At 35.4% G+C, this 27,935-nt stretch overlaps 3 protein-coding genes across 3 annotated transcripts in view; all 3 read left to right on the top strand.

Moving 5' to 3' along the window:
- The first annotated feature begins 339 nt into the window (after nt 1–339).
- On the top strand, nt 340–1,125 carry LOC149933523 (sentrin-specific protease 2-like). Its single transcript, XM_090157318.1, has one exon. It carries the CDS (start codon nt 340–342, stop codon nt 1,123–1,125), a length of 786 nt encoding a protein of 261 aa, XP_090013444.1.
- A 2,110-nt stretch (nt 1,126–3,235) lies between these two features.
- LOC149933522 (O-acyltransferase like protein-like) lies at nt 3,236–11,373 on the top strand. Its single transcript, XM_090157317.1, has 7 exons — nt 3,236–3,394; nt 4,149–4,228; nt 5,438–5,560; nt 6,937–7,057; nt 9,568–9,754; nt 10,055–10,197; nt 11,054–11,373. Exons 1-7 carry the CDS (start codon nt 3,236–3,238, stop codon nt 11,288–11,290), a joined length of 1,050 nt encoding a protein of 349 aa, XP_090013443.1. The 3' UTR covers nt 11,291–11,373.
- A 6,624-nt stretch (nt 11,374–17,997) lies between these two features.
- The window catches only part of LOC149933521 (O-acyltransferase like protein-like), a 32,528-nt gene continuing 22,590 nt past the window's right edge, over nt 17,998–27,935 (top strand). Inside the window, exons 1-3 of the mRNA XM_090156203.1 lie at nt 17,998–18,223; nt 20,006–20,238; nt 26,359–26,473. Of these exons, the coding sequence (XP_090012329.1) occupies nt 18,064–18,223; nt 20,006–20,238; nt 26,359–26,473 (508 nt within the window). The 5' untranslated portion in view covers nt 17,998–18,063. The remainder of the gene's footprint in view (nt 18,224–20,005; nt 20,239–26,358; nt 26,474–27,935) is intronic.

Raw genomic sequence — 27,935 nt, 5'->3', positions numbered from 1 at the left:
ATCACCCCCTCCATAAATCCCCGCCGGTCAACGCGGTTGCGGAGAAGCCCCGACCGACTAGGATACCACAATTTCTAAGAAGAAAAAAAAAAGAAAAAACAACATTTGGTTTATGAACCAACGCCCCCCCCCCCCCATATCTCCCTTAGGACCCAATTATTTCGCTTCCAAGCATTCACAGTCTATTTTCGTAGAAACTCGCGGGGCCATAAAATTCAATATACGGCGAAAGCACCGATTTCTGCTAAAATACATGGACAACTGTTTCATTTTCGAGTTAACTCCTGCTCTGGCCGTGTACATTTTTTTTTCCTCTCCACCAACACGTTTAAACCAAAAATGAAACCTTCGCGGGCCAAGCGTCAGAAGGAATATCACGGAAGACTCCAAAACCTTCGCCGGACGGATACGCTAAATCCCCGGGTTATTGCAGATTTATCCAGGAGGAACAAACGCCATGAACGGAGGCTCCAATCCCGAATCAAAGCTCAACCCGACGTCATCTCCTCTACTTCGTGCTCCGCACATTCGAATTCCCATTCTCTCACTCGCTTCGGCCTAACCATCACCAATGCCGACTTAGCGCCACTGCAAAGCCGCGGAAATGACGAACCTGCAGCTGTACCAGATGTTGTCATCGATGTGTACCTTAGAGTGCTGGAAACACAAACTTCCAGGTCAGTGTATGTCTACTCCACCCAGTTTGCCTCCCCATTGTGTAAAACGGAACCCAGCGCTGCCTGCTCGTTGACTCGCCAGGAACCTGACCTTTTTGGCTACGAGTTGTTAATTATACCAATCCACACTAACAACTATTGGAGTGTGGTTTTTGTGGATATACCAGATACATCCGTGGTGCACTTAAGCCCTATTCAGCCAGCCGACCCACAGATTATCTCCATTACTCGGCGATATCTATCTCGGGAAGCCCAACTGCGAGGGATTTTGGACGTTGACCCCATCGATTTCACTGTACGCTTCCCGGTATGTAGCCTCCCCACGAACCCAAAAGATGATGGAATCTTCATTTGCGAGTACGCCCGCCGGATGGTGGAATCTCTTCCACTAACTTTCACCGACGAAGTGGATTTACGACACCACATACTGCAGTATATCACCGAATAATGTTATTATTTTAAATATTTCAGTTCTCATTTACTTTTGTACATATAATTTTTATTTTATTTTTATTTTTTGCTTTTTCTTAAAATTATCGCCGGGGACGGCTCTACTCATGCGGGGGAGCTGTCGCGCTAGCTAGAGAATAGGCGGACAGACAACCAAACAATAACATAAGCAGTCAGAAATGTGGCGAGCAGGAACAAAAGGACCAAGGTCGCTCGGCCACTATAAAAGCGGGGTCCCTCTCCAAGATCGGGACGTTCTCCCGGCGTAGGCCGAAGAAGGGACTAAAAGCTGCACAAGCTCGGCCCTTCCGAAGAGGCGACCTAACCTCCTGCTGCTAAAAGCTCGAGACGGTTGTCTAGGTAATAAGCGCGGGGACAGAGACTGGAAAAGTCCGGCCCCGTGTGAAAAGCCTCCTTCGTCGTGAGACTATCCCCGACGGTGACCCGCCGCTCGCCATCGCTTCCCGTCTATCCACCTTCTCCTGGCTAGTAGGCGTTATATTGTACTTGTATATTTTGTATGAATTAAATTGTCTTAACTTAGAAATACTTGTCGTTACTCAAACTCCTACCGTAACAATATTCTTACCATATTTGGTTAAAGTCGATTTTTAATATAAAGCTAAGGTAGCCTCTACGTGAAGAGGCAATATTTCAAAATATAGCACGTTTATAAAATAAATATATAATCACTGATATATAGTTATTTCACTAGTTAATGGTTTTGTTTAAAAATTTATCAGTTGAATCAGTATATATTTGAACTAAAACCCCTATATTAGCCTGATAGTAGAGGTTTAATGGATAATTTATTGTACTATTTGTTTGTAGTAATCCGTATGGATTTTTTAACAAGCTTACAAGTGTTAGTGCACTCTACCAAACTAGAAAGGTCATAGACCCTTTAAGGTTCAACATCCATTTTATAAAGTTACGTTTAGTAAGTTAAACGAAATTACCTGAATATTTCTTGAAAGTTTTGACTTCGTTATTAAACTTAAGTCTTAGTAATGTGACTGTCGTGCAGTTACAGATGTGTTTTTCGTGCTTTTTCTGAGTAAAAGGCGAGAAAAACGCAACGGTGCAAGGGATACTCTTCTCGTCTGTTTTTCCCTCAACGCAAACGCTTCATAGAATCATAACGCATTACGCAAATTTGAAAACAATCTAACACAACGCATAACTTCAAATCCCAAAGCGTTCTTCAGCCATGTCTAACTTTACTATCACTGAGATGACTGATGATATTGGCAATTCGACAATGGATCCCGCAATCATGGCCGATATACTAAATAAACACTTTGCCGCAGTCTCTTCCAACACGATCCCACCTCCTACCCAACCCGCATCTACACATCCAACCCACATCACTCCCAAAGATAACTATCTCACTGATTTTTCCTGCACTACAACGTCAGTCTTCAAGCAATTAATGGCTCTAGATCATAACCAATTAGCCGGACCTGATGGCCTACACCCCTATCTATTGAAAACATAAGCACCTGTTATTACACAATCAGTAACTGTAATTATCAATAAAAGTTTCCGCTCCGGTGTAGTCCCGCAAGTTTGGAAGTATTCTACCATCACACCAATTCACAAGGCAGGAGCACGTACTAACCCAACGCACTACCGCCCAATATTCAAAACCTGTCTACTTGCGAGGGTTGCAGAATGGCTGGCTGATGATCCGCTTCGAACCTTCTTGACTGACAACAATTTCCTACACCCTTCACAACACGGATTTCGCTCCAAACACTCTTGTATACCTCGAATCTACTGATGGCTACCAATGACAGGACTCGATGGCTTGACTCTGGGTCCCCAGTAGTTGTCATCTACTTGGACCTCAGCAAGGCTTTTGACACTATCCGCCACTCGGGCCTAATTGCGTCACTCGAAGAATCTGTGCGGTTTCATAACAGGTCGCCCTCATGCTGTTGTGCTTAAAGGCTGTACTTCCGCACCGCTTACACTGACAAGTGGTGTCCCACAAGGATGCGTACGTGGACCCATTCTCTTTTCCATTTTCATAAACATACGTAACCCTATACCAGTCACTAGCGCTTCCTCAAATAAATTATGCCTCGTAGGTTTGGAGACCGCATATGGCTGGAGATAGAGATCGACTGACCAAAGCCCACAACCGATTCACGAAGCTAACGAAACCGATACGCCTGAGATGCGGAACTTCAAACTTGCCATTGACGCACCACTATTGCGACATACTATCAACGACCTTCTCCATATCTGGAATATCTGGACTGGTAGCTCTGCCTTAAAGGCAAATACTTTCTTCGACTTCGCCACTCTTCGAAAAACGAGAGGTCATAATGCCAAGATAGTCAAACCACATGTCCGTACTACCACCCGTCAATGGCACTTTTCCGTCCGTACAATTACCTGGTGGAATAAATTACCCAGCGATATACTCCACTGCACCTCACGCCCGATGGCCCGACGCAACATTAGAAACCATCTCATAGACTCTCAGTAACTCCGCCCTGTCCCCATTTATCCCCTGTTTGCACTATTGCCTTCACATTTTTTCTTTTTTTCTCATGTTTAACGTATTTTTTTTATTCTTTTTGTTTTTTTATTATTCTTCATATCTCCATAAGCCACAAGCTCTAAGATTGCACAAAAGCTTGATGTAGCTTAGCAGTCTATTATGTATTTAAATAAATAAATAAATAAATAAATAAAATAAATAAATTGTAAAAAAAATTAGATTAACCGTTCGCGCTCCTAAAACTACTTTTTTGGAGCTTATTGTTATTGTGAAGAGGTATGAAAAATTAATTACCCTTTTTAAAGTTGAATTTTAACCCATTGAAATACAAGAATGCAGAGAGAATCCTTTTTTCTTCACAAGAGTAGGAGCGAGCGCAAACACCCAATGAAATTAAAAATGTATTAGTTAAAAATTAAATTTTCTTAAAAAGTAGTGTTGATAAGTTTTTGCTTAGATGCTTTCGATAATTATGATTTCCTAACTGAGTTTTAATTCTTTACTTGAAGTGCGTGACCCACATGTGGTATCTGTCGGCTGACTTGCAATTGTTTCTGGTTGCAATCGTTTACTTCTTTATTCTATTCAGGTAAGAAAATTAAAAACTTATTTATTTGGAAATTTTTTATGGGGACCACTAGTATAAACATTTTCATTTTGTTCAAACCATGAGCAGCGACACTGCTATCATATTTATTAGAAGGCAATATATTTTCTACGTACGGCAAGAAAAATATCATTACCTTCTTTAATTTTATATTTTCTAAATGGCCACTGATAATTTCTAAATGGTCACTCAGACTTGAATTTTTTTAAATTGATAAAGTAGACAACGTGAATAATAAAATATAACGATAATATTTATGGAATATTAAAACGTTAAATTAATGAGATATTTGTTTATATTTTCTTCCTTTTTCATGGTTTCCTATGACTATTTAAATTAAAAAAAAAAGTTATGCTACTTCATGGTATCAATAGACGCGTCCTTCCGAGAATTTTATTAAAATAAAATAAAATAAAATATAAAAAACTTTTAAATAATTAATGATTTATTAAAATTTTATTAATCTTTACTCAAGACGAAGCTGATTCTACAAAACTTGTAAAAAGACAAGTTTTAAGCTGCCACGGTTCTATATTCATCTTTGTGGAATCGCGACTAATACACTGAAATATCTAAAGGTCTTTATCAATACTATAAAACTATGCGTGTTTCGTATAATGCCCAGATGAATCCGAAATTTACTCCCCAAAATTAAGCGCAACAGCTCCTTCTTAAATCGAATATATAAACTGAATTTTTATTTCAAACTCTAACTGTCTCTTCCTCCCGGTGCGCGTTCCAAATCTTCCAAGCGAGATAATCAGACACGTTTTTAAATCGCGCGCTTCGTCAAATAGAGGTTTCACAAACCTAGGTTTTTTAATACGCGTTTACAATGCGTTTTGTCACGATGCTAATAAGAAAAATAAGATGAAGAAAATTATACGTTTGCTAATAATATAAAAGTGCTAAAATCCAGGAAACACGTTTCAACAATCCTCGTTTGAACCTAAATTAATTCTTCATTTGGTACTTAAAGAAGGCTGTAGATATGGAAAAGTTTTAAACACGCTCTAAATAAAGAAAGTCGGTATTTTCTTTAATAATTGTTTTTCTAAGAATGTTTTTCCGCGTGAGATTTTGGAATAAAGAACCAGGTTGAGCATTGTTTTTGAAAAACTAGGATTTTTGCGTTTAAAAGTATTACGATTAATATCAGCAACTCTAATGTCGAATCCTTTTGTTTCAAAGGAGTCCAACTTGCGGAAAGTTGTTCTTAGGATTGAGCATTTTCACTTCGGCCGCTGCGAATGGATATGCGAATTATTACTTCGAATTTCCTCCCGCCGCCATATTCGAAGCATCCGATTTTGGGTAAGTTTAAAATATAATTCAATGAACTATTCTACAGTTAACGATTATTTTTTCGAAAGCTATTTCCAATTGCGAAGTAATAAATTTTAAATTAAAATTATTTTTAAAAGCAATTATAATTTAGATTGACCCAGACCGTGTTGTGGTTTTTGAACAATTTTCTGTTTTCATTGGTTCTGGGAAGAATGGAAATCGATTTCGCGAAAGATCTAGGGATCCGTTGTCGAGATAGAGTATCTGACCTTGACCACTAGTGTCAACCACTGTCTTCCTTTTGAATTAATTGAGATAGAGACACGCGGCTTATGTCATATTCTGAGACTAGTTTCATTATCTCACCAACACATAATTAATAAATTTTTCATTTTTGACCGCCAAAAGGTGTACTAAATTCCCGGAACGAGATATTATATCTTTCCGGGAGTTACCCCTCTATGAAAATCTAAATCTTAACAGATTAATTCACTGCAGTTCTTTAAGTTTTTTCAGAGATATAATCTACCTTGTCGGTATAAGGTATCCAAATTATATTTCTTATCGATGCCTCAGACACGTCTTTAACAGTTGAAAGCGATCCCACTATCAAACCTTTTTACACAAATGCCAATTTTTGTTAGGAAATTTCTACGAGAGGTAGCATTATTTAATTCCTGGCGTTGTTGGCAAGGGCTCATTTTTCTATAAGACCCGTACGCGCTTGACTCGCCAGTTGAGAATTATAAAGCACCATTAAGGTCAATCGCCAACTTCGCAGAGTTCCCAGCAGTTGTTTTTGAGAAGACCAGAGTTTGCAGTTTATTTTGCGGTTTAAAAAAATGTAACACTTTATCGCCTATAGACAGAAACACATTTCAATTGCATGTAGTGTGTATTTTGCCGAAATGTTATTTTGCTTTAACGAATGGAAGTTCTTAGAAAAATCTCTGTGCTCATGAAACATTAGGTTTTTCTGAGATTCGACAAATGACCGGTCCAGACATAGAAATCTCATAGGTAACTAGAATGCTGCCGTGTAACTGGCAAATGGCCCAAACGCCGTGGCAGACGACGCCAGATCTCAGCCAATCAGAGCTCAAAGAGCGGTTCTGCCAAGAATTGAATGTCACCGGAGAGAATGACGTCACCTATCTCCCGCTATAGTAACGGATCCAATTAGGATTATTATCCTCCTTGGCGGAACCACTCTACGGCCTCTCATTGGCGAACTGGCGTCAAGCTCGGCCGTAGGCGGCAGCATTCTAGTTACCTATGAGATTTCTATGGGTCCAGACGGTGGAAATAACGCGACCGATTTGAATTTAATTTATTTTCCGCTCTAAGTAGTTCTTTTTCTTTGATCATATGACAATAAATGTTTTTCTTTTTTTACTTTAAAGAAAAGCATCATTATACCTCGAAACAATTACGTACAAACCACAAACACATCTGGGAATATACAGCATCGGTTTATTTCTGGGGACATTTTTGGCCAGGAACAAGAAAACATCAGTATCGTTGGTAGGTATTGGATCAGTTCATATGGTTTTACCACGTATGAGAGCTAGAGTAGGCGAGGTAGCGGTAAATATCACGGGTAAGCGGATTGTTGAAGAGTATGTAACGGGCTTCTTTCCACCCTTGCGCTATTCCACCGAAATGGACAAGATTTTGTCGCCGCTAAACTGTGCGTCCGGTTAAACGTGGTCGAAAGACTTGAGAAATTCAGTATAGAAAATCACGAAATATTTGCGCTTGGAGTTGGTAAGTCCGATAAAATCACGCAGAACCGAATGGGAGTGGTAAATGCACCTCCCTGGAATGAAATAAGCCTGAGTAGAGGTTTTAATACGAATTATTTAGTGAGATGGGGGGCCAGTTTGCCCGGTCCATAAGGTCTTCGGTCTTGGGAAGAATGGAGACAATAGAGCAGTTGGTAATGAGATCAATTAAGTTAGTAACTAAAACGTTTCTATAATCTGGGCAATTCATTCGAACGATACGATTTAACAGTAATTGAAGTTCTCTAGCTCCAGAATAGTGTCGGGGTAGTCTTAATTGTTTAACGCTTTGATAATGTAGTTCAAAGTATCGACAGCGATAGCGTCGCATGATGCCGAAATATACAAGCAAAAGAAATGGATCGGCCTTAAAAACGAACGCAGAGATATCGGTCCTAAAAACTGTCGACGAAAGGGACGTAGGGGCGGAGAAAAAGACATATCGCTATAGACCACTGCCCGGATTCAGCGCGGGCACGTAAAAAAATCACATATGATTTTCAAAAACGGTGTCACGTAAGTTTCCTAAAAACAAACGATGTCGGGATGAAGACTGTCCTCAAAGTCACGAGCGGGGATAGACATCAGAGTCAGACTCATACCGCGCACATTAAGAGACAAAACTGAAAAAAAATTGTTAAACACAAAACTAAAGCAGTGTTATTTTTTTCTGAGAGCTCACCACATCTGACACATTAGGAAAAAAAGCGCTTATAGATGATGAGAGATGGCAGTAGCAGTTGCGTTCGCTCCGATGTAAGCCGTTGTTGGCAATGGGTACGACGGCGGGATCATTGTTTCCGTCAACGGAACAGGGTTTAAACGGGGGCGGGATCCCTATCGTTTCCGGCCAACACGGTGCTGCCGATTGGATTCGGGTAGCCTAAGGCACGGTGAACGAAACTGTTGACGAGGAGGCTGGCTTAAAAGGAATTTGAGTGTCAGCCGATAAATCACTGGCTGGATCGTATCGGTACTTTTTTTAGCCGGGGTTAAGGGGGGGTCCATAGGGAGTTTGGGTTTATTGCACCCCTGGGGCGGGGTTTGGGACCGAGGGGCGTCTCTTGCGCTGGATGACCTTGACGGTGGTTTCGCTATCAAAGTCCATAGTAGCGTCCTCGCGGAAGCGAAAGTGGTAATGGTGGTGGCGTTGACTGTGGAATAAGTGGTGAACGCGGTAGCTTGAGCGCTGGTTTGGTTACGGTTAAGATGACCTGATTTATTAAAAAATGGACGGATAAGAGCAGAGAGGTGAAGACTTGTTCTGCTCTGGCTGAGAGCGATAGATACACGATTTTGATAGTCAGTAAATTGTGATACGGAATATCAAATTAAAAAATACCGTGTTTTTATTTTCTCAGACAATATGTGTCACATGCAAATTAATTAATTTATAAATCGTTTTTTGACTGGTCTGATAATACTAAATAGTGCTTGCAGAGAATAGAGCTTACAAGGAGAGTACCCGAGGTGTTTATTGCCGATTTTGTTCAAAGTCAGCTGTAATATAGACCTATATGAGATATGAATTTTAACAAAAGGAGATGCTGCACTACCCATTCAATTCATCCTCCTTGGTTTCACCTACGAATTTTTTTAAAAATTTGAAAATCACGAAATGGGAAATTTGGACCACATTTAGGTAAATTTCAATAAAATTGGATAAATTGGAACCTTTTTTGTGTAAAATAAGGAAAAAATCTTAGTTTCATTTAAGAGGTCAAAAACATTTTTCTTTGTCATGGCAAATCGAATAGGTACTGCAACGTCTACTTTTGGGAAATTTCATATCTCATATAGGTCTACATGAGAGCCCGACTTTGAACCAAACCGGCAATAAACACCTTGGGTACTCTCGTAGTCTATGCAAGAATATCTACCCCCGGAATAAAATGTAGCTCGCTCTACTGAAATTAATTTGCCGCTAGACTTCAAAGGTAAACAGGCGTCGTTAGCATGGATTCTAGTTCAAAATAATTTAATTACTATATTAAGATCTTAAGGAAACTGAACACTGAGGTCAAAGAGTTAGTACTTTAAATATGTTATAAAATAATATAATATAATATAATATAATATAATAAATAATAATAATTTAAGTTTTTCGATGAGATTAGTATTGTACCCGCCGTGGTAAAAACAGTTGACCCTGAAACTCAAATAACGATGAACCTACCGAAGGTTAATAAATGCTATTCGATATTCATCGAATGGATTTATTAGCCACTAATATTTTGTTTCTTTTTGTAGAGCACAGCCCTGATTGGATGGGTCATTGCGGTATGTTTCGGAATGACAGCAGTGTATGCGCCTTATCCGTGGGTCAATTACCACCCTTACAATACGGCAGAAGTCGTGCTATTCTCCGCGTTTCAAAGGATCATTTGGGGATTGGCTGTAGCCTGGGTGGTTTACGCATGCTACGTCCGGAAAGGAGGTACTACATGCACAAATATCTTTTACGCTGATTGCTTAAAGAGTAATGATTTAAATGCTATATATGATCTGTTGTGAGCTGCGGAAGCTAGGTTGCTTTGTTTAATATTAGTGACACCCCTGGTATTAAAATTAGAGCAAAATGTTGTGGTTCGTACTTTGTTAAATAGATTTTCAGTTCACTTTAAGAAATGTGTGTACTTTCGTTGGAGGAAAAAGTCGACATCTTTGACCTTAAATGCAAGAAAATGCCCTTCCAATACTCTAAAATACATCTCTTTTATATTATCAAACCTTACAGGTTACGTCAATGACATCCTTTCGTGGCCAGGATTTCAGCCACTAGTCAAGCTGTCGTTCCAACTTTACTTGATTCACATGATAGTTCAAATGGTCTATTGGTTTTCGAGATTGGGAAATCAAGACGTCTCAAATAGTTCATTCGTAAGTATTACTCAAGATTACCATATTGGCGACAATTGTTAGTAATATTTTTTTATAAAAATTTAAACAATTCGAATACTACCGTTGACCTTCAAGAAAGCCGTCAACAGTCGGAATAATTGTAAATTAATCAAGAAAGATAAAATAGACATTATATTACTTTAAACTTGCCTAACATTGGAAATTGAAAATAAATTAATTTAAAGCGCGTGGTATGGGCTAAAGACTGGAGCTATAAATAAGAAGATTTAAAAATGCGGGTTTATAATCGATAAACAGGGGATATATAATTCTGCGGAAGCTACAACTTAAAACGAAAACTGGAGAAATATAATGTAACACTAGGGAAGCTGAAATGTAGACAACTTAAAATACACTACTTAAAGGCTTAAAGACCGTTCATGTATATTCACAAAGATTAAATTAGTTATGTATTTCAAACCGCAGTAACGTTGGATTTCGCTGAGTTATTGAAAATCTAATTATTTACGAACCGATTGGTCATCCAACGGTTGGGATTCGTGAAAGTTTCGTTAGGAGAAAAGTTATGGAAGCACTGAACGAATATTTCCAGACTTGTTTTTATCTCCGACTGAAATATCCCAGTCAAATCACTCTACTTGGGAATAGTGAAAAATACCCTTTTGGTTAATGAAGCACTATTGCTTAAGTTGCGAACTATATTGAAGAACTTCCACCTCCTCAACCATATCTAAATCTTAATTGTTCCTCAATTCTCCTGATTGGTTAGCATAACCAAATTAGTTGATATGGCCTTAAAAGTTTTAACTTTGAAAGCTATAAAAGATTATTAAGAACAAAAATATTCTTTTTATCGAAATTTAACCTTTTGCAGGTGTATCTTTTTTTCGGGAACTTATGCACCAGTCACATATTAGCCGTAGTTATCAGGTTGTTTTTCGAAGCACCGTGCATTGAACTAGAGCGGGTCCTCTGCTCGTGGTTCATCGGGAGATCCCAGAAAACGGCCGCATTAGACAAGGCTCCCAAACTCGAAGAGAAATACACGCCCAAGGATTTTACGAACGGAGAATCGGGACCAGAAAATATCTGTGTCAAACCTGTGGCTTAGTATATATCTTAAGAAATAATAATAATCAACTATTCCGAGATTGTACTATTTTTCCTTGAAGGAAAAGTGTAGTAATGCCATTAGCAAGATAAAATAAAATGTATTATTATACAAATGATTTGACCAATTGTGATGTAATTGGTTTATGATTGCGATGTTGAATAATTAAAGATAATGATTATAAGATAAGTAAGTACTTTAAAAGAAAACATTTGGATTGTCAAATCAAAAGATTCGTTTAAGAAACCGGGCTGTAGCGTTAACTATAGCTCTCATTAACCCGATCATTTTACGTCCGTGAAGGTGGGATTTAAACCTTATCGAAATATAGTCAGAGGCGTATAAAATACATTTTCAGAAACACGTCGCTACCGTCAAGGACAAATATTTTCTAAGGGGGATTTGTATAAACGTTAATTTCGACCACTTGGGGCCCTCTTTCGAATCCTTTTTTATGTTTTAAGTTTTGCACAAAATGTTACCATACAAAATTGGGTTTTCTAATAAAAGGCAGAATTATTCGCGATTCAAGTGCGCCTCATCTTAAATTAATTGAAGGCATTAGAAAGATTTACAAACTGAGGATGAATGAAGATCTAATGAGAGCGATAACTTTTTGATGTGAGAAGAAAATGGATGATTCATGCCGATTTTCCACAGCAACCATTTTCTATTATTTGACTATTATTCCTCTTGACTTTGAACCAATTTGCATTATCCCCTTTTTTTGATAAATCCAAAAAGGAAAAGATCCCACGAAGTAAGATCTAATGACCTTGGTGGCCAATGAACAGCGTCGTTGTGCCTGATCCAACTCGTGGTTTAGGAAATTGGTCAGGTCCTTGTGATAAAAAGGCAGGGAACCATCTTGTTGAAACCAAAGTCCTCACCGTTGAGTTACATGAAGGTCACGCTAAAAAAAGTTGGGTTAAAAATTACCCAAATTAGGCCAATTTTGAACCAAATTCTGGGTCAGTATTGCACCTACTAAGAAACTTGGGTAAACTTGAAACAACCCAAGATGGGGTTAAAAATTACACATGCTAGGGTCAATGGAAAAGTACCCAAGCGGTTGGGTAGCATTTTAATAACCAAAAATGGGTCACTTATTTAATGACCCAAAATGAATAGTTGTTTTTTTATTTAACCAAAAGTAAGTTATAGTTTACTAACCCAAACATTTTAGTCAAATGCGACTTTTGCCCAATCTTATGGTTAATAATTTCATTTTATCCCAAGATTTGCGTAGTTGAAACTACCCAATTATATGGTTAAAAGTGGACATTTACCAAATTAATTGGGCAAAATCTACAATTAATCCTACTATCTTGGTAAATAGGATTAATAGTAGAGTTTGCTGAAATTATTGACTATTTATTAAAGTGAATATATGTATAGCCCCCTGCAACAGTTATGGCCTTTTTAAATAACTTTTTAAAATTAAAATTGCATTGTGCATCTAAAATATAGCAATTATCTTTCGAACATTAAAATCCACAAACTTATGAAATTGGATTTAAACTTGAAGTTTTGCAAAACATTTATTAAAACTATGAAAATCTTATCACAGATTATTTTACATGGGTTCGAATTTTTTTTCTTAAGTTAAACAAAAACATTTAGCCCGAAAGATTTATTTCAAAATCATGAAATTTATCAGTGAAAATATACATAAAGGTGGAAATGTCTTAGACTTAAAAGGCAATTTAAAAATGAGATTTTACGAAAGAATATTCTTAGTACGTTATACAGGGATAATAGGTGGTTCCTCAGCAATAGGGTAAACCTCAATATTGTATTAGCTATTGGTTAGATTTTACTACTAAATTAACCAAAATAGTCTACAGTTAGCAAACATAATATAATGAAAAGTGTGTTTCTGTAACAATTAGGTAATAAAAAAATTCACAGTTCTTAGAAAACAGGGCATACATCTTATTAAATAGTCATCCTAACCATAACTACATGAAATACACCAAATTTCCAAATATAGTTTAAAATTAGCTAGATATCTCAGATTCGCTAAAATTAATTAAGTAGTAATTTTTTCAGAAAACTTATACATTAACTCCAATTCCACTCATACTAACCATAACTACATGAAATACACCAAATATAGTTTGAATATTGGCTAGATATCTCAGATTGGCAAAAATTAAGTGGTAATTTTTACAGACAAATGTTATATATTAACTCGTAAAGGCCAAAATTCCACCAATTCCACTCATACTAACCATAACTACATGAAATACACCAAATATAGTTTGAAAATTGGCTAGATATCTCAGATTCGCTAAAATAAGTAAGGCTTAGTATGTTTGCACGTACAATATGCGATTGATAATTTATGAAAGGATAAAAACTTCGTTAGATTTGCATATTTAATAAAAACAAAGATGATATTTACAATGAGTCCGACTAGTTTCGTTTTGCTTAGCAAAACATCTTCAGGGACTAAACCGTCCTGGTGAGTTCTCCGTCATTTTATACAAAAATTATTTCAACCTTTGTCACAGTAAAGCTGATCGTACATAAATTCTTATCTCTTTTTTCAGTCAAACTATTTTTTAGAGAGAGGCGCCATCTAGGAATCTTAAATTTATACAATTAAGACAGGACGGTTTAGTCCCTGAAGATGTTTTGCTAAGCAGAACGAAACTAGTCGGACTCATTGTAAATATCATCTTTGTTTTTATTAAATATGCAAATCTAACGAAGTTTTTATCCTTTCATAAATTAAAATCAAGTAGTAATTTTTACAGACAAATGTTATATATTAACTCGTAAAGGTCAAAATTCCACCAATGAGAAACACTAAATATGGTTTGAAAATTAGCTACATTTCTATGATTCACTAAATGAAATTGTAATTTTTCCAAAAATCTGTTATATATTAACTCGTTAAGCTCCAAATTCCGACAATTCCACTCATCCTAACCATAAATACATAAAAAACACCAAATATAATTTGAAAATTACCTAGATTTATCAGATTCGCTAAAATTAAGTAGTCATTTGTCCAGAAAACTGTTATATATTAACTCGTAATGGTCAAAATTTCACCAATTTCACTCATCCTAACCATAAATAAATGAAAAACACCAAATATACTTTGAAAATTAGCAATATTTCTACGATTTGCTAAAGCTCTCCATTGACAAGAACTTTTTTTGTCAATTCCAAGTTTCAAAGGCATTTTTCAAGTAAATTCTTACAGCAAGAAACTATGATTAATTCATTGGCAATGTACTGAACACATAAGCCAGACTGGAGCGAGAAAGTTAGTGGAATTTACCTATGGCATATTACAACATAGTAATTGCTTTGAATTAAAAGCAATTGCTCTGATTAATTTTGAGAACTTCCAAACAGTTCACATTTTAAATTCTTATAAGCTAATATTTTTAAACAAATAGACCTATAGCAAAACTTTACCTATGTTTCGAAGTACAAAACATGTTTACACAATAAAGAAACAAGCTTAGGCCTAATTACTTAAAAGATAAAGCCTTATTAGGTATAGTAAATGCATAAATTTAGTTTAGAGCATATTGCAATTCTTTAAAATATCTAAGTTCATACTGCTTATAATTGACTTTAGAAAAATAATTTAAAATTACTATTGAATTACGTCTGGTTTTTTGGCGCAACCGACAGCTCAGTTTAAGGATGTTTTGTTTAGAGTCTAAAACTAAAACTTTTTTCAGTTTCTTGGAACATTCTAGAATTGGCCAGAAAAGTTTTAGTTTCGACTATTTGGCGCGTAAACGTTAAAGGAACCAATAGAAACTCAACTTTCAAAAATTTAGCAGCCGACATAATGAAGTGTTACCATTTTTTTGGGTACATTTTACCCAAGTTGGGCAATAAGACAAATTCCGAAAATAACCCAAACACATACCCCTTTCAAAATAATCCAAAAGTTTTGGAACAACCCAAAATGGGTTAATATTAACTCAAATTGGGTCGAAATAAATTTTACCCAAAATATTTAACCCAACCTTTCTTGGCGTCGTTGATTTCTTCTGCAATTTCGTTCTGTAAGAAAAGCAAAAGGTTCTGACCGTTGAGATTTCGCGGTAAAGTCACTTGACCAATGAGGCGATTTCCCACGAGTCCAACTCTATCATTAAATCCTTCAATCTGGCATCTGCACTTGAAGATGGTGGGTAAATCCCCAATAAAGGTTTTCGTCCTGCTATTGGTGATTACTTTTATGATTCAAAGGTTGAAAATTAAATTTCGTCTGGAAACAAAACCTTGCGGGTAAATTGGGGATCGAAACTTTTTGCAGAGGTCGAATCATCTTTCGAGAACTCCAACTCCTAGGCCTTGGTGCAGCTTAGCTCTGTACAGGTGGTAGTGTTTTTTGCGTAATATTAACCAAATGCGAGATTTATTACAACCAAAATTATCACTTGCTGTGGAACACCTACGGTGATGGTATGCAGCAAAAAAATGCAATTATACTGTTCTCAAAGTCCAAATCGTGTGGTCCCAAACCACGAAACCTAGGTTGCACATGACCATAACGCTCAAAGTCGTTGACCGCTTGCCTTACTGTGCTAACCGATAGTCTCCTATTTTTATGCCGTTCTGCAAAAATTACCGTGGTTAGATTTTTTCGGCCGGGTTAAGGAAACAATGCTTTAAATAGAGCTAAACCACGTGCAAACATTTGAAATTAGCCAACGTTTAAACAATGGGTTAAGCCACCCAACCCTGCTAAATTCTTAGTAAAATTCTTCAACCGCATAGAATTGAATGTGTATTTTGGATTGCCCAACTTGTCTTGTTTTTCAGTTAAAAATTGTTTTTTTTTCATTGAACGTACGATATCCGTACGTTTTCGATGACGCTCTACAACTTTCTGATTGTCAAATTTGATCTAGCTCTTAGCGGTAAAAAAATATTTCGGAAATAGTGGAAATATTTTCAGAAATCGATGAGTTTTCAGAAAACCATAAAAATTGCAATATTCTAGCGATTATAATTTTTGAAAATAATATGTTTTTCGCGCCGAAAATCAACCAGTATGTACAGGTCTATTTTAAATCAAAATAAAACATTGTTTTAGAATTAAAATAAAATTATTGTGTAAGAAATACCTAAGGTTTTAAGCGATAGTTTAGTGGCCATAAATACTTTGATTATGTCTTGCCTTCATAAAAGGTCGCTGTCGATAGCCAGGAATAAAAAGTGGAACTCTGTGTGGAACATTTTTGAACATTTGTGTTATAAATTTTATTTAAACTTTGATACAATTTTGGTAAATCATCGGTGTGCAAGCCAAAACCAAATAAAATATATCTAGATTTCGGAAAATTGTCTCTAATATCAAAAATAATATCGGGTTCTTTTTGGACGTGGTGAACCTTGATAAAGATATTTTTATATTATCGTTTTCTTAACAGTTGAGATATTCATTTCTTAAAACCTTTAATTACGCCCCGGTTTTGTTCCCACCATTATTTTCTTGGCCCATCTCTTCATTCGTAAACATTTTAACCGTATGCTTTATACTTAGGCCTAAGGTGTTGCCTAGCTGATGATGATTATTATTATTATTATTATAATCAATAGTAAATTATTTTCGAAATGTAGTAGTGGTAGTAGTAGCTACTCGTTGTCATACTGCAGCGACAGCATGCGGCTATTGTAAAGATAATTAATTTTTTTAAACTAAACCTCGAGGGCTTCGATCTCGTGACCTCAGACTTACCGGCCGAAGATTGATCGTTCACGCCCACGGCAGCCTGAGAGATGAAGGTAGAGCCGCGCAGAGTCAAGGTTTCTATATAATGACTTTTCAATATAATTTCACTTAAAGGCCCTGTACGAGTCGCGATATTTAGGTGTTTTTTTCCCTCCCGGTAGACGCTAGCTAGCGTGGTCTGCTCTCAAATTGTGGTATGTTTATTATGTTTAAATCTAACCTACTCCCCACCTTTGAGTTCGTTTATTCTTTTTGCAACGTTTTGAAAAGGTGAGACAACAGAAGCTTTGAATTCAGCAGAAGAAATACATAAAATGACAACGTTATTGCTCGCATAGACCCGCGTAGAAGGTTTCTTAAGAACACCTCAAGAATGAATTGAAACGAAATAAATCAAGGATTTCTTAAATGTTTTTTGTCCCCACGTTCTACTTATATTTCTTGATGTCCCAAATGTAATGCTGATTCCAAAGTTTTATTAGTTTTTATGGAAATTTCACTTTGACGTCATGGAATTTATTCATTTTCGAAAAATACATTATAAAGAAATTATTTTAGTATTTTCCTCATTTTATTCAACATATGTAAATATTAATAATTAAAAAGTATTATAACGGAAAGGAACCCGTTTCTGAAGTCGATTTCTTTTCCTGAATATGAAGTATAGGGTAGCGGTCTCTTGGCGTCAGAACTTTGTTTTAAAAAATGTTTAACAAATTAAACACCAAGACTCGTTTCGGTTGCGAATAATTGGTAAACAGGGCATATTACCTTTTTGATGTTTGTGCGTCACAAGCAGAAACAGGAAAATCAAACCATATATTTAACTTGAGAAAAACGAGCGATGGGAGTAGCCGCGTGTTCATTATTTCACGAAAGTGCCCTGACAGAGGTCAAACTCTCTCTGTTTCTGATGAAGCCCACGAACTTAGTTTGGCATTGTGTTTTCGTCTTCGTGGCGATATTTCTGCGCTTTTCAAATGGCGAAAGACTGGCTTTTTACCCGCACGCGAACACGGAAGTCTCCGAAGAAGAGGCTTTCCAGAAGATATCGAAGATGGAGGACGATATGAAATCGAAAATAGAATCACTGGTCAATTGGGTAATTCCGAAGCTTGTGAGGCAAAGTTCGCTGCTGGATTTGAGCAACGAATGCCAGGTGTCCCTCATGAAGACGCTGTTGGCTATAAAGGAATTGAAATTCTGGGCATTCGAAAGTAAGTGCTTTCTTAATTGACCTCACTCGAGATTTAAGACTTATATTGCGTAATATCATAATAATTGTGTTTCGGGTGATAGAAGTTTTTTAAATAATGGAAAGGGGGACTGACATAGTGTTAACGCGTAGTGCAATAATATGACGATAAGGGACAGGGGGATTGTCGTATTGTCCGTTATTTGAAAATGTGCCCTTTATATTATAGTGGTTTTATTAAATTTATGTACAAGGTAATTGAAAAATGGTTTCGTATCAACAAGGTGATTTAGAAAGCGTTGAACATTTCAGTGTGTTAAACAATACTCATAGGGTTTGATATTTTTTGTTATGGACCACATGAAGTGATTGAAGTAGCATTGTAATGGATTTCCTTGTGGTAACATTACTTTAAGGTGTTCAATTCTCAATGCGCTAATAAGAATAAAGGACAGGGTGATTGATACATTGTTCTTAATGATGTTTGGGATATTGGTTCTTACGGGATGAAACTATTACTTGATCCAAAATGGATCTTTTGTTAATGTAAATTATTTGATCTACATTGGATCAAACGGGGTTAAAAATTTTATTTGATCAAAATTGGATCGAATGTTTATATAGATTATTTGATGCACATTGGATGAAAAGGGGATAAAACTATTATTTATTATTATAAATAAAATTATTTGTATTGAAAGTTCGTTAACTATTAATTAGTAATAGTAATAAATAAATAAAAAAAATTCTATAAAAATTAATAAATAATAAAAGTATATTTATAATTAAAAATAATGTAATCGAAATTGTCAAATATTTTCTTTGATGTGTACATTTGATCCAATCTTGATCAGGATTTATTAAATACAAAAATATTCGATCATTTCTGTATATAACTTGATCCATTCTTTATCTAGATTATTTGATCCTTTCAGGATATGACTTGATCTTATCTTTATCAAGGTTATTTGATTCAAAATAATTTGATCCTTTCTGGATAAGATTTGATCTACTCTTGATCCAATCTACACAATTGTACGAAGTGATTTTCGTAAAGACGGAGAACGAAGAATGGCTTCTTTTGATAATAAAAAATCGTAGGCGGTTATTTCGCTCTTTTCACGTTACTGTACAGATGATCGAATATTTGATTAGAATTTAGTATGAAAAGTGTACTTAGCACATCGCGGGGATTGTTTATACTGAAATATCTGTGATCTCTGGTTTTACCGCTGTCTTGGCCCCTGGATTTCTCGGGTCTTATATTTTTTATAAATGTTTTCTCAACTACACCCAATTAATTAGAATAAGAGCTGTAGAATACTCGTAAAAAAACAGATGAATAAATTAATACTCGTAAAACAGCTGATGAATAAATTAATACTAGTACAACAGTGGGTGAATAAATTAATACTCATCTAACAGTGGGTGAATAAATTAATACTCATCTAACAGCTGAAGAAAAAATTAATTATTATATAATATAATCATATCTGCCTTGAAACTGTTCCTTTTATGAATCTCTGGCTTCAAGATCGGTTAACACCAGTCACAAAGACGGTTTTTACAAATCAAAGAAGTACAATTAACGTGTTAAGAAACTGATCAGACTCCGTCTCCAACCAACAACGATCATATTGTGTCCAGTTAAGAAATATTTATTCGTTAGCTTTATCCAGGGAGGTTTTATAGGCCACTGTATTATTCCGTTTAAAATGTCACCAGTAAGTGTGACAGTCATTTGTCATGACCAAATTTTGTTTTGGGGCAAATAATACTACAATCTTTGGCTTGATTTCCTAAGTGTTGGACGCCACGGGAAAACCTGGAGCCGGGATTTTCAGAGGCACCATGACCCAGATGGGATCCTATCACGAATGTCTCGGGGTGCAAATTCCTCACGAAAAACCTAAAACTACTATTGAAACAGGTCAATACTGCGTCGTCAGCTTCCGAATTGCTCTACCACCAAAACCGAAAGGGTTGAAGATGTTCCAGTCAGCTTTCCGTCGTCCAAATACCACCTTTAAAACTGAGGTAAGCTATTAAAGTGTATCGATACCTCCGCCTAGAAATTGGTATCCTCATTTTTGGTGCCCCATCTCCAGAGCGTCAAGCGGAATTTTCCCGCGTAGAGCGGCTTTTCCTCATACGGTCGTTAACATGGGAGGAAAATAAAGCTGGGGGGCCTTCTAGTGCGATTAGCAGTCACGTGGATCTAAGTTGGCCGTGGTTTAACAGACTTTAACAGAAGGAGTATCAGTATCTTACTTTTATAAAGATTTTTATCAAGATTTCAGCAGATAATTATAGGGACTAATCTATTACGTGTCAGTTTCTGTTACTTAATATTTTTAAAGTTCGTAACAAACAATCAAAACAAAACCCAAATTTGGGCAATCGATTGAAAAGTAAGTTTATATTGGTACTCTTGTTACATGATTATCGTTTATTATAAAAGTTATGATAGCAGAACTATTCAATTTGCCTAACATATTAGTAATTAAAAACTAAGCCTTTCACGTTTGTTTTGGTAAAATACAACAAACGGTAAAAGTTAGGAACAGTGTAAGTAATAGTCCTATTTATGAAAAAAGGTACAATTTTTAAAAACAGTTCCTAACTTTAAAGGGAATAGAACCTCCAACGCGTTCTTTATGGAAGACCCCATCAATTTCCTTTATTCCCTTCGCAATCACCAATTATCAGCGCCGCAGGTGTGAAAAGCCATGGGAGGCAGCGGACAATATTGGAACCCTTGGAGGGCGACAGAAATACCAGAGGTTATATTCCCTTTAAATAAAAGTGTTTTAGTAGAAAATTTTTTAACGTAAAGCGAATGGCGATTATTATCGGAAAAGGAAAAGAGATGCCGATGTAGAGACTTCTAAATCCAGTAAATTCATCGTGTTTAAATCATTTATATTTCAATATAATTAAAGCTCTATCATTACCTACGTTATTTTGGATTGGGTCTATGTATCGAAGATGGCTATGGTTGCTCAGATTGCCGGGAAGGTGCTTCCACCTAGTATCGACTTTCAAAAACAATTTATCGTTTATTTTCAAGTCGACAATTACGTGTTTGCCGAAAAGCCAATCCAAGCGAGGTTGACTGAGCACGTGATTACAAATGGTATTTTCTGATACGTGAGTAAGAATACCCAATGACCTACACTGTTAAAAAAAATTGTTCTAATTTGAACAGATTGCCGTTCAGAAGGTTGTCCCTGTAACAGAACGCCATTTTGTTCTAATATGAACAAAAAATATTCGTTCGATAAAGAACGATGGCTGATGGTTCAATATGGAACTTAGATGTTGTATATTGAACACACCTTTTTTGTTCAAATTAGAACGTTTTGTCGTTCGCGGTGGAACGCTGTGTCGTTCTCCGTGGATCATTTTCTCATTCGCCGCGGAACGCTTTGTCGTTCGCCGTCGATCATTTTATCGTTCGTCGTCGATCATTTTATCGTTCGACTTGGAATGCTTTATCGTTATCCAATACAAAGAGTACATAAAGTTATTGCTTTCAAAATTATAGCTCGTGTCTCCTGCCGGCGGTTCATCATGCTAATATAATAAGAGTAACCGAAAACAAAAACCAGGCCTAAAACTAAATTATTTGAATTTAGTTCCAACCTCAATTACAACTATTTTATTAAGCTTAATATACGTAAAATTAATAAAACCTTTTCATAGCGCAAATATATTACATTACATTAACATCCGAAAGGGTGTGAACTGGTAACAAATAATTTTAGAATTTATTTCTATGCTTAAAACGTCAAACCAAATTGCAGTATATTACGGAATATTTTCTGTAAATTTAAATTCTGGAACTTGGGCAATTACATTTCCGAACGAATTTCGTCTACCGTGCCAGTCAAATAAAAATATACTTAAAAAAAAAACAGTGCGTGTCCTATAAAATCGGACCTTTCACAACCCTTTTTCGTTTTCTACTTCGTTAGGACACGGAGGTTATTTATATCGTTAATTGTGTGAAGTTTATTTTCAATAGGTGGGGTAGTTTCTGAGAAACAGCGTTACAGACATAACGCCATTTGAGTCGCTAGTGAAGGAGCTACGCTCCAACAATGAAATTGAATCTTCGGTAAATTTCCAAACACACTGTACAACTGCCAAAACAAGTTCATTACAACATGTTCTAACTCATCCTGTAAATAAATTACTAGGAGTAATAGTTTAATCAACCAGTACACTAACTTAAAACAACATAATCATGTACGAAAAACTACCTATAACAAAGCGCACTCTAAACCACTATTACTTTATGGATGTAATACTTGTTTGTTACTTTTGGCCATACGAAGTTTTCCGCAAAATAGTGTCACACTTATTTGTTACTTTTGGCCTTACGAGGTTTTCCGCAAAATAGTGTCACACTTATTTGTTACTTTTGGCCTTACGAGGTTTTCCGCAAAATAGTGTCACACTTATTTGTTATTTTTGGCCTTACGAGGTTTTCCACAAAAAAATGCCACACTTATTTGTTATTTTTGGCCTTACGAGGTTTTCCGCAAAATAGTGTCACACTTAATTGTTACTTTTGGTCTTACGAGGTTTTCCGCAAAATAGTGTCACACTTATTTGTTACTTTTGGTCTTACGAGGTTTTCCGCAAAATAGTGTCACACTTATTTGTTACTTTTGGTCATACGTTGAAAGTGTCACTCTTATATGTTAGTACATGTACATGAAACCAATACAAAGAAATCCACATAGGGTTGTGTGTAAAACCTGTTCTAATGAATATTATAATGAATATATTCTATTGTGTAGTTTACAAGCCTCCCTCCAGAGGGCGAAAGAGCATTCGTTCTTATTTGAACGAAATAAAATATCTTGAACACACCGTTCTCTGTTACAAACCTTCAGAACGCTATCGTTCAATTTTGAACAGACTGTTCTAAGTTGAACGTCTTCTGAACGAATTTTTTAACAGTGTAAAAGCATGCTTTTGGACCACGCCATATAGGTAAATTATGTTGGGTAATGTGCCTAATCAACGTGTTTACATTTGCACGGTGGCGACAACTGTCGAGCCAGAACGAAACTCAACTAGAGCCGCCACTTGCTTTAAAGTAGTGTGTAAAGAATACTTGTTCCTAATTTACTTTAATTGGGGGCGCCATATACACATTTTGAACCGGGTGCCACAAACCCTCGGTACGCCACTGAGCGTGCCTCCTTAGGAATTTTTCAGGCCCCCTCAACTTAAAATCCGGGCTACGGGCCTGTCCAAGCAACTGCCCCCGCAAGTAGGCTTTAATTTTGATTTCTCCAAACTCTTAACCTTCTTCTCTAAACTTCGAATTAAAGAGTTCTTTCCTGATATTTCAGTTCCTTGTTGACGCGGCTTGTTATTTTTATTTAAGAACTGAAGCTTAGCTGCACTGAAATGTTTGGTGATAATTCTTTTGTTCTTTTCTGACTTCTTTGGATTTTCTTGTAATATGAAATTTTCTATCCGCGCGCTTTTAATTTTTTTTTACTATGGTCTTGATTAACAAGTGAAACGAATACATTAATATAATTTGTACTTTGAGAAGTTTGAGTATTTTCTGAAGTAGACGGAGTTTTTATTGTGTTTGATGTAGATTTTTTTCTGGGATCATAAGTATGATCTGGGAAAATCTCTGCCACTCCAGTGAAGTCCTTTCTGGTATCCTTCTCGATAGAGCTGGCACGTAATAGTTAAGTTACCAGTTTTTTGCGATCCCTTGTTCTTGCACGAGAAAGTCTTCCATTGGAACTTTTGGCACACTTGAGTGTAGCAAATGAAAGTTTTATTTAATTAAAGTTTTTTTAGGTTTTGCATATCTTTAACAAAATCTTCAGTTGTAAAGTATTCTCTCATATTAAGGATTAACAGTTGTTCTAAATTTTGCAATCCATATTCTTCAAAGTTAAGTGTTTTGGGAATGTGAAGTACGAGAAAGAGTTTGGATTTTTCGAGGTGATTCTGAATTGATTTTGACATCACAAAACTACACACTTCATTTTGAACTAACTAAAAATAGAAAGAAATATTACATTGTAAATTTGTAATGAAAGTGTGAAATAAGGGGGAAACGATTATAGTAAGCCGAGGGTTACTTTCCAATGACAAAATATTCGCCTAAATTTTCAATGTAAAACAGTGACAGATGATTTATAATAAATAGAGATGTTGAAATGAAATAAATAAGGTTACTTTACTAAAAAAAATGAAAATGAACTAACCTTGGCCAAACCTCCAACTGAAATCATTTGCGAGCCGCCTCTGGCCCTTTTTCTCTGCTGCACTCCTTCCACCTGATTAATCTAGTGACGTCATGAAACCCGGTCGGAAAACAAGCTGACCGAGGCCACCTATTATAGCGCTTTTAGGGAACCTTGGATAGAGACAAGAGTCTAAATTATTAATTGTTTTGTTCATTTAAATTTTTTGTATATTTATACAATGGCGAGCTTTCAAAGCCACAATTTAAATATTAAATTGGTGTTGGTCCATTTGATCGAAAAATATGTGATCGATAGTCGATCATTATACGTTGCAATTGATCGAAATTCCATTTGATAGAATCCCATTTGTCATTTGTTTCATAAGATCGAACCTTCAAATGATCGAATACTATTTGATCGACTTCATAAGTATTTATATTACCAGTTGGTATGTTTTTATTTTACCGAATATCAATATGAAGGGCAGAAGGAATAATGATGGAATAATTCATTGCTTAAGTGCAGAAGGAATAATGATGGAATAATTCAATGCTTTAACTGTATTAAGCCACAAAGATGAAGAGATTTTTACTTTATACACTATATGATGGATTTTTTATGACATCGACGATAAAGGCCCGTTGTTTTTTATATATATAAATAGGGTTAGGTTAGGTTAGGTTGATGTAAGCGCGCGTATGCACAGTTGTATACGAGGGGTCTGACCACGTTCACGGCCCTTCTATTGCTAAAAATTAGGTACAGAGTTCGTTTTTTTAATAGGTCTTTCTATTAATTATGTCCAAGAGAATATTTTGTTTTCTACGTCACTGCGCTCAGGTTTTTTTCTGTATATTATTTTTTGAATTTTTGTGGTTTTTTAGTTGTATTATAAATATAGCGGAGAATAGTTTGAATCTGTTAGTATAGGTTGTTACTATGGCATCTAACTATCGTGTTGTCGGTAAATGTGTTTGTTTTGACGATTTTTTATTATGGAGAAGTACTATGGTTATTTTTCTTTAGTACAGTTTAAATAAATAATTATTATTCATAGAGTCTACTGTATCTCATTCTGCCTAGATGTTGCCTTTTCGATTTACTCCCAAAAATTAGTAGTTTTACCCTACAGTAGCTTTCGATCAAATTTCGTTCGATCAAATGCAATTCGATCAAATTTCGTTCGATCAAATGCAATTCGATCAAATGGAAATTCGATCAAATGGGACCCGTTCGATCATTTGGGAATCGATCAAATAGACTCAAACCGTTAAATTGATGCTTTGGCTTGAAAAGGGACCAAGGTCCGAAATAATGTTAATGATTATTGTTTTATTTTATGGAAACATCTATTTCGGTTACGAGATAGTTTAGTTTTAATTTTCGTTTTAGTTTTGGTCGTCAGTCTGGCGGCGTACTCAGGCACGTGTTGAGGTTTGAAAACTTACGCGTAGTATCCCTTTCGGGGTGAATTTGAAAACTTATTTGCGAGTTTCAAATTGAAACCTCGAAAATGGTGCTGAATTGAACCACGAAGCGTTCTACCTGAGTTTCAATCGTCGAACCCATTTTAAGGTTCAGTTCTCAACCACTTTCGATAGCAGTGTAGCAATACAGTTCGGTAGCGCTGCTTCCCGAGAAATTCACCTCCGGCTAAACCGAAGTTAAGCTTTTACCTACGAATATAATAAATTAACAATTATGTTCATGGGATCCAACCAACATTTTTTCAAGAGGGATAATTTAATTAAGAAGTTTCCCTTGGGTGTTCTAAAAGCAAATCGTTTAGCAGTAGTCCTCTGATCGAACAAAATTTAATTTTTCAATTCTATCGTTTGTGTAATGTGTATCCAAGATTATCTCAATTCTTGCCATTTGACATTTTACATTTAAATAATTTAAAACGTGGTTTCTATTTGTGTAGGCTTTGAACCAGTTTTCTTCGTTTACGTGGGCCTTGTACGAGTTGCCGTTGAAGTTTGGTTTGTGCATTCCATCAGCATGCTCAAAGGACGATTTGCAACAATTGACTCAAGCTGGTAAGTAAATAAAGCATTTTAATTACAGGGTGCAAACTAAAAAAAATTACAGGGCCAATAATTCAAAAGGTGTTTAAGCTAGCAAATTGAACGTGCAGGTAAATGTGCTCAAATTTCGATGAGATTGATAAAGTTTGTACAAAATCGGGTAAGGTGATTAATTTCGTAAATAATCGGGTAAATGTGATAAAATTCAACGAAAAAAGGATAATCATTAATAATTTGAGCGAATTTTCATTAGAGTCAAAAGCTTCATGTTTTAAGTAACAATTATCATTGAATAGATATTATTCACCAGTAGTTGAAAAGATATTACTCATCAGTAGTTCAAAAAATATTATTCCCTTGTCGTTGAAAAGATATTCACAATTTGAAAAGATATTATTCAGTATTTGAACAGATATAATACAGTATTTGAAAAGATATTATACAGTATTTGAAAAGATATTATTCAGTATTTGAAAAGATATTACTCATCAATAGTTGAAAAGATATTATTCCCTTGTCGTTGAAAAGATATTCACAATTTGAAAAGATATTATTCAGTATTTGAACAGATATAATACAGTATTTGAAAAGATATTATACAGTATTTGAAAAGATATTATACAGTATTTGAAAAGATATTATTCAGTATTTGAAAAGATATTACTCATCAATAGTTGAAAAGATATTATTCCCTTGTAGTTGAAAAGATATTATTCAGTATTTGAAAAGATATTATTCAGTAGTTGAAAATATATTATTCAGTAGTTGAAAAGATATTATTCAGTAGTTGAAAAGATATTATTCAGTATTTGAAAAGATATTATTCAGTAGTTGAAAATATATTATTCAGTAGTTGAAAAGATTTTATTCAGTAGTTGAAAAGATTTTATTCAATATTTGAAAATATATTATTCAGTATTTAAACATGAAAATATTATCCAGAAGTTAAATAAAGTACATGTATATCGAATTTGTTTAAAGATATTAAATTAAATTTGAATGACACAAGTTAAGAAAAAAAGAAAAAATTAAAGTGATAATCGTAATAAATACATCGCAAACATAAAACTACTCTACAATATACTTATTTTAGAAAACGTGGTTTGGAACAATTTGGGGTTCTACAAGAGTGTGTGTCACTCGCTGTGAAAGAAGAACACGCTTCTTTAACAGAAAAGAGAAATTAATTTAATAGAATATAACAAAATGAAATAAAAATGAATATAGTAGTATATAACAGATTATAACAGATTATAATAAAATAAAAAATAATATTGTAGAATATAGCAGATTATAACATAATATAAAAAATATGAATGAATTAAATAGAATATAACATAATATAATATTATACAATATAATAGAAATTAGAGAATATAATGAAATAAAATATAAAATTTAACAGTTAAACATTATTTAACGGGATAAAATAGAATATAAATAATATAATTGAATATAACAGATTATAACAGGA

Source organism: Leiobunum rupestre, chromosome 8 (assembly GCF_980474605.1).
Source record: "Leiobunum rupestre chromosome 8, qqLeiRupe1.1.hap1, whole genome shotgun sequence".
NCBI classification, from domain to species: Eukaryota; Metazoa; Arthropoda; class Arachnida; order Opiliones; family Sclerosomatidae; genus Leiobunum; species Leiobunum rupestre.
This window is presented reverse-complemented; position numbering and strand designations above follow the sequence as displayed.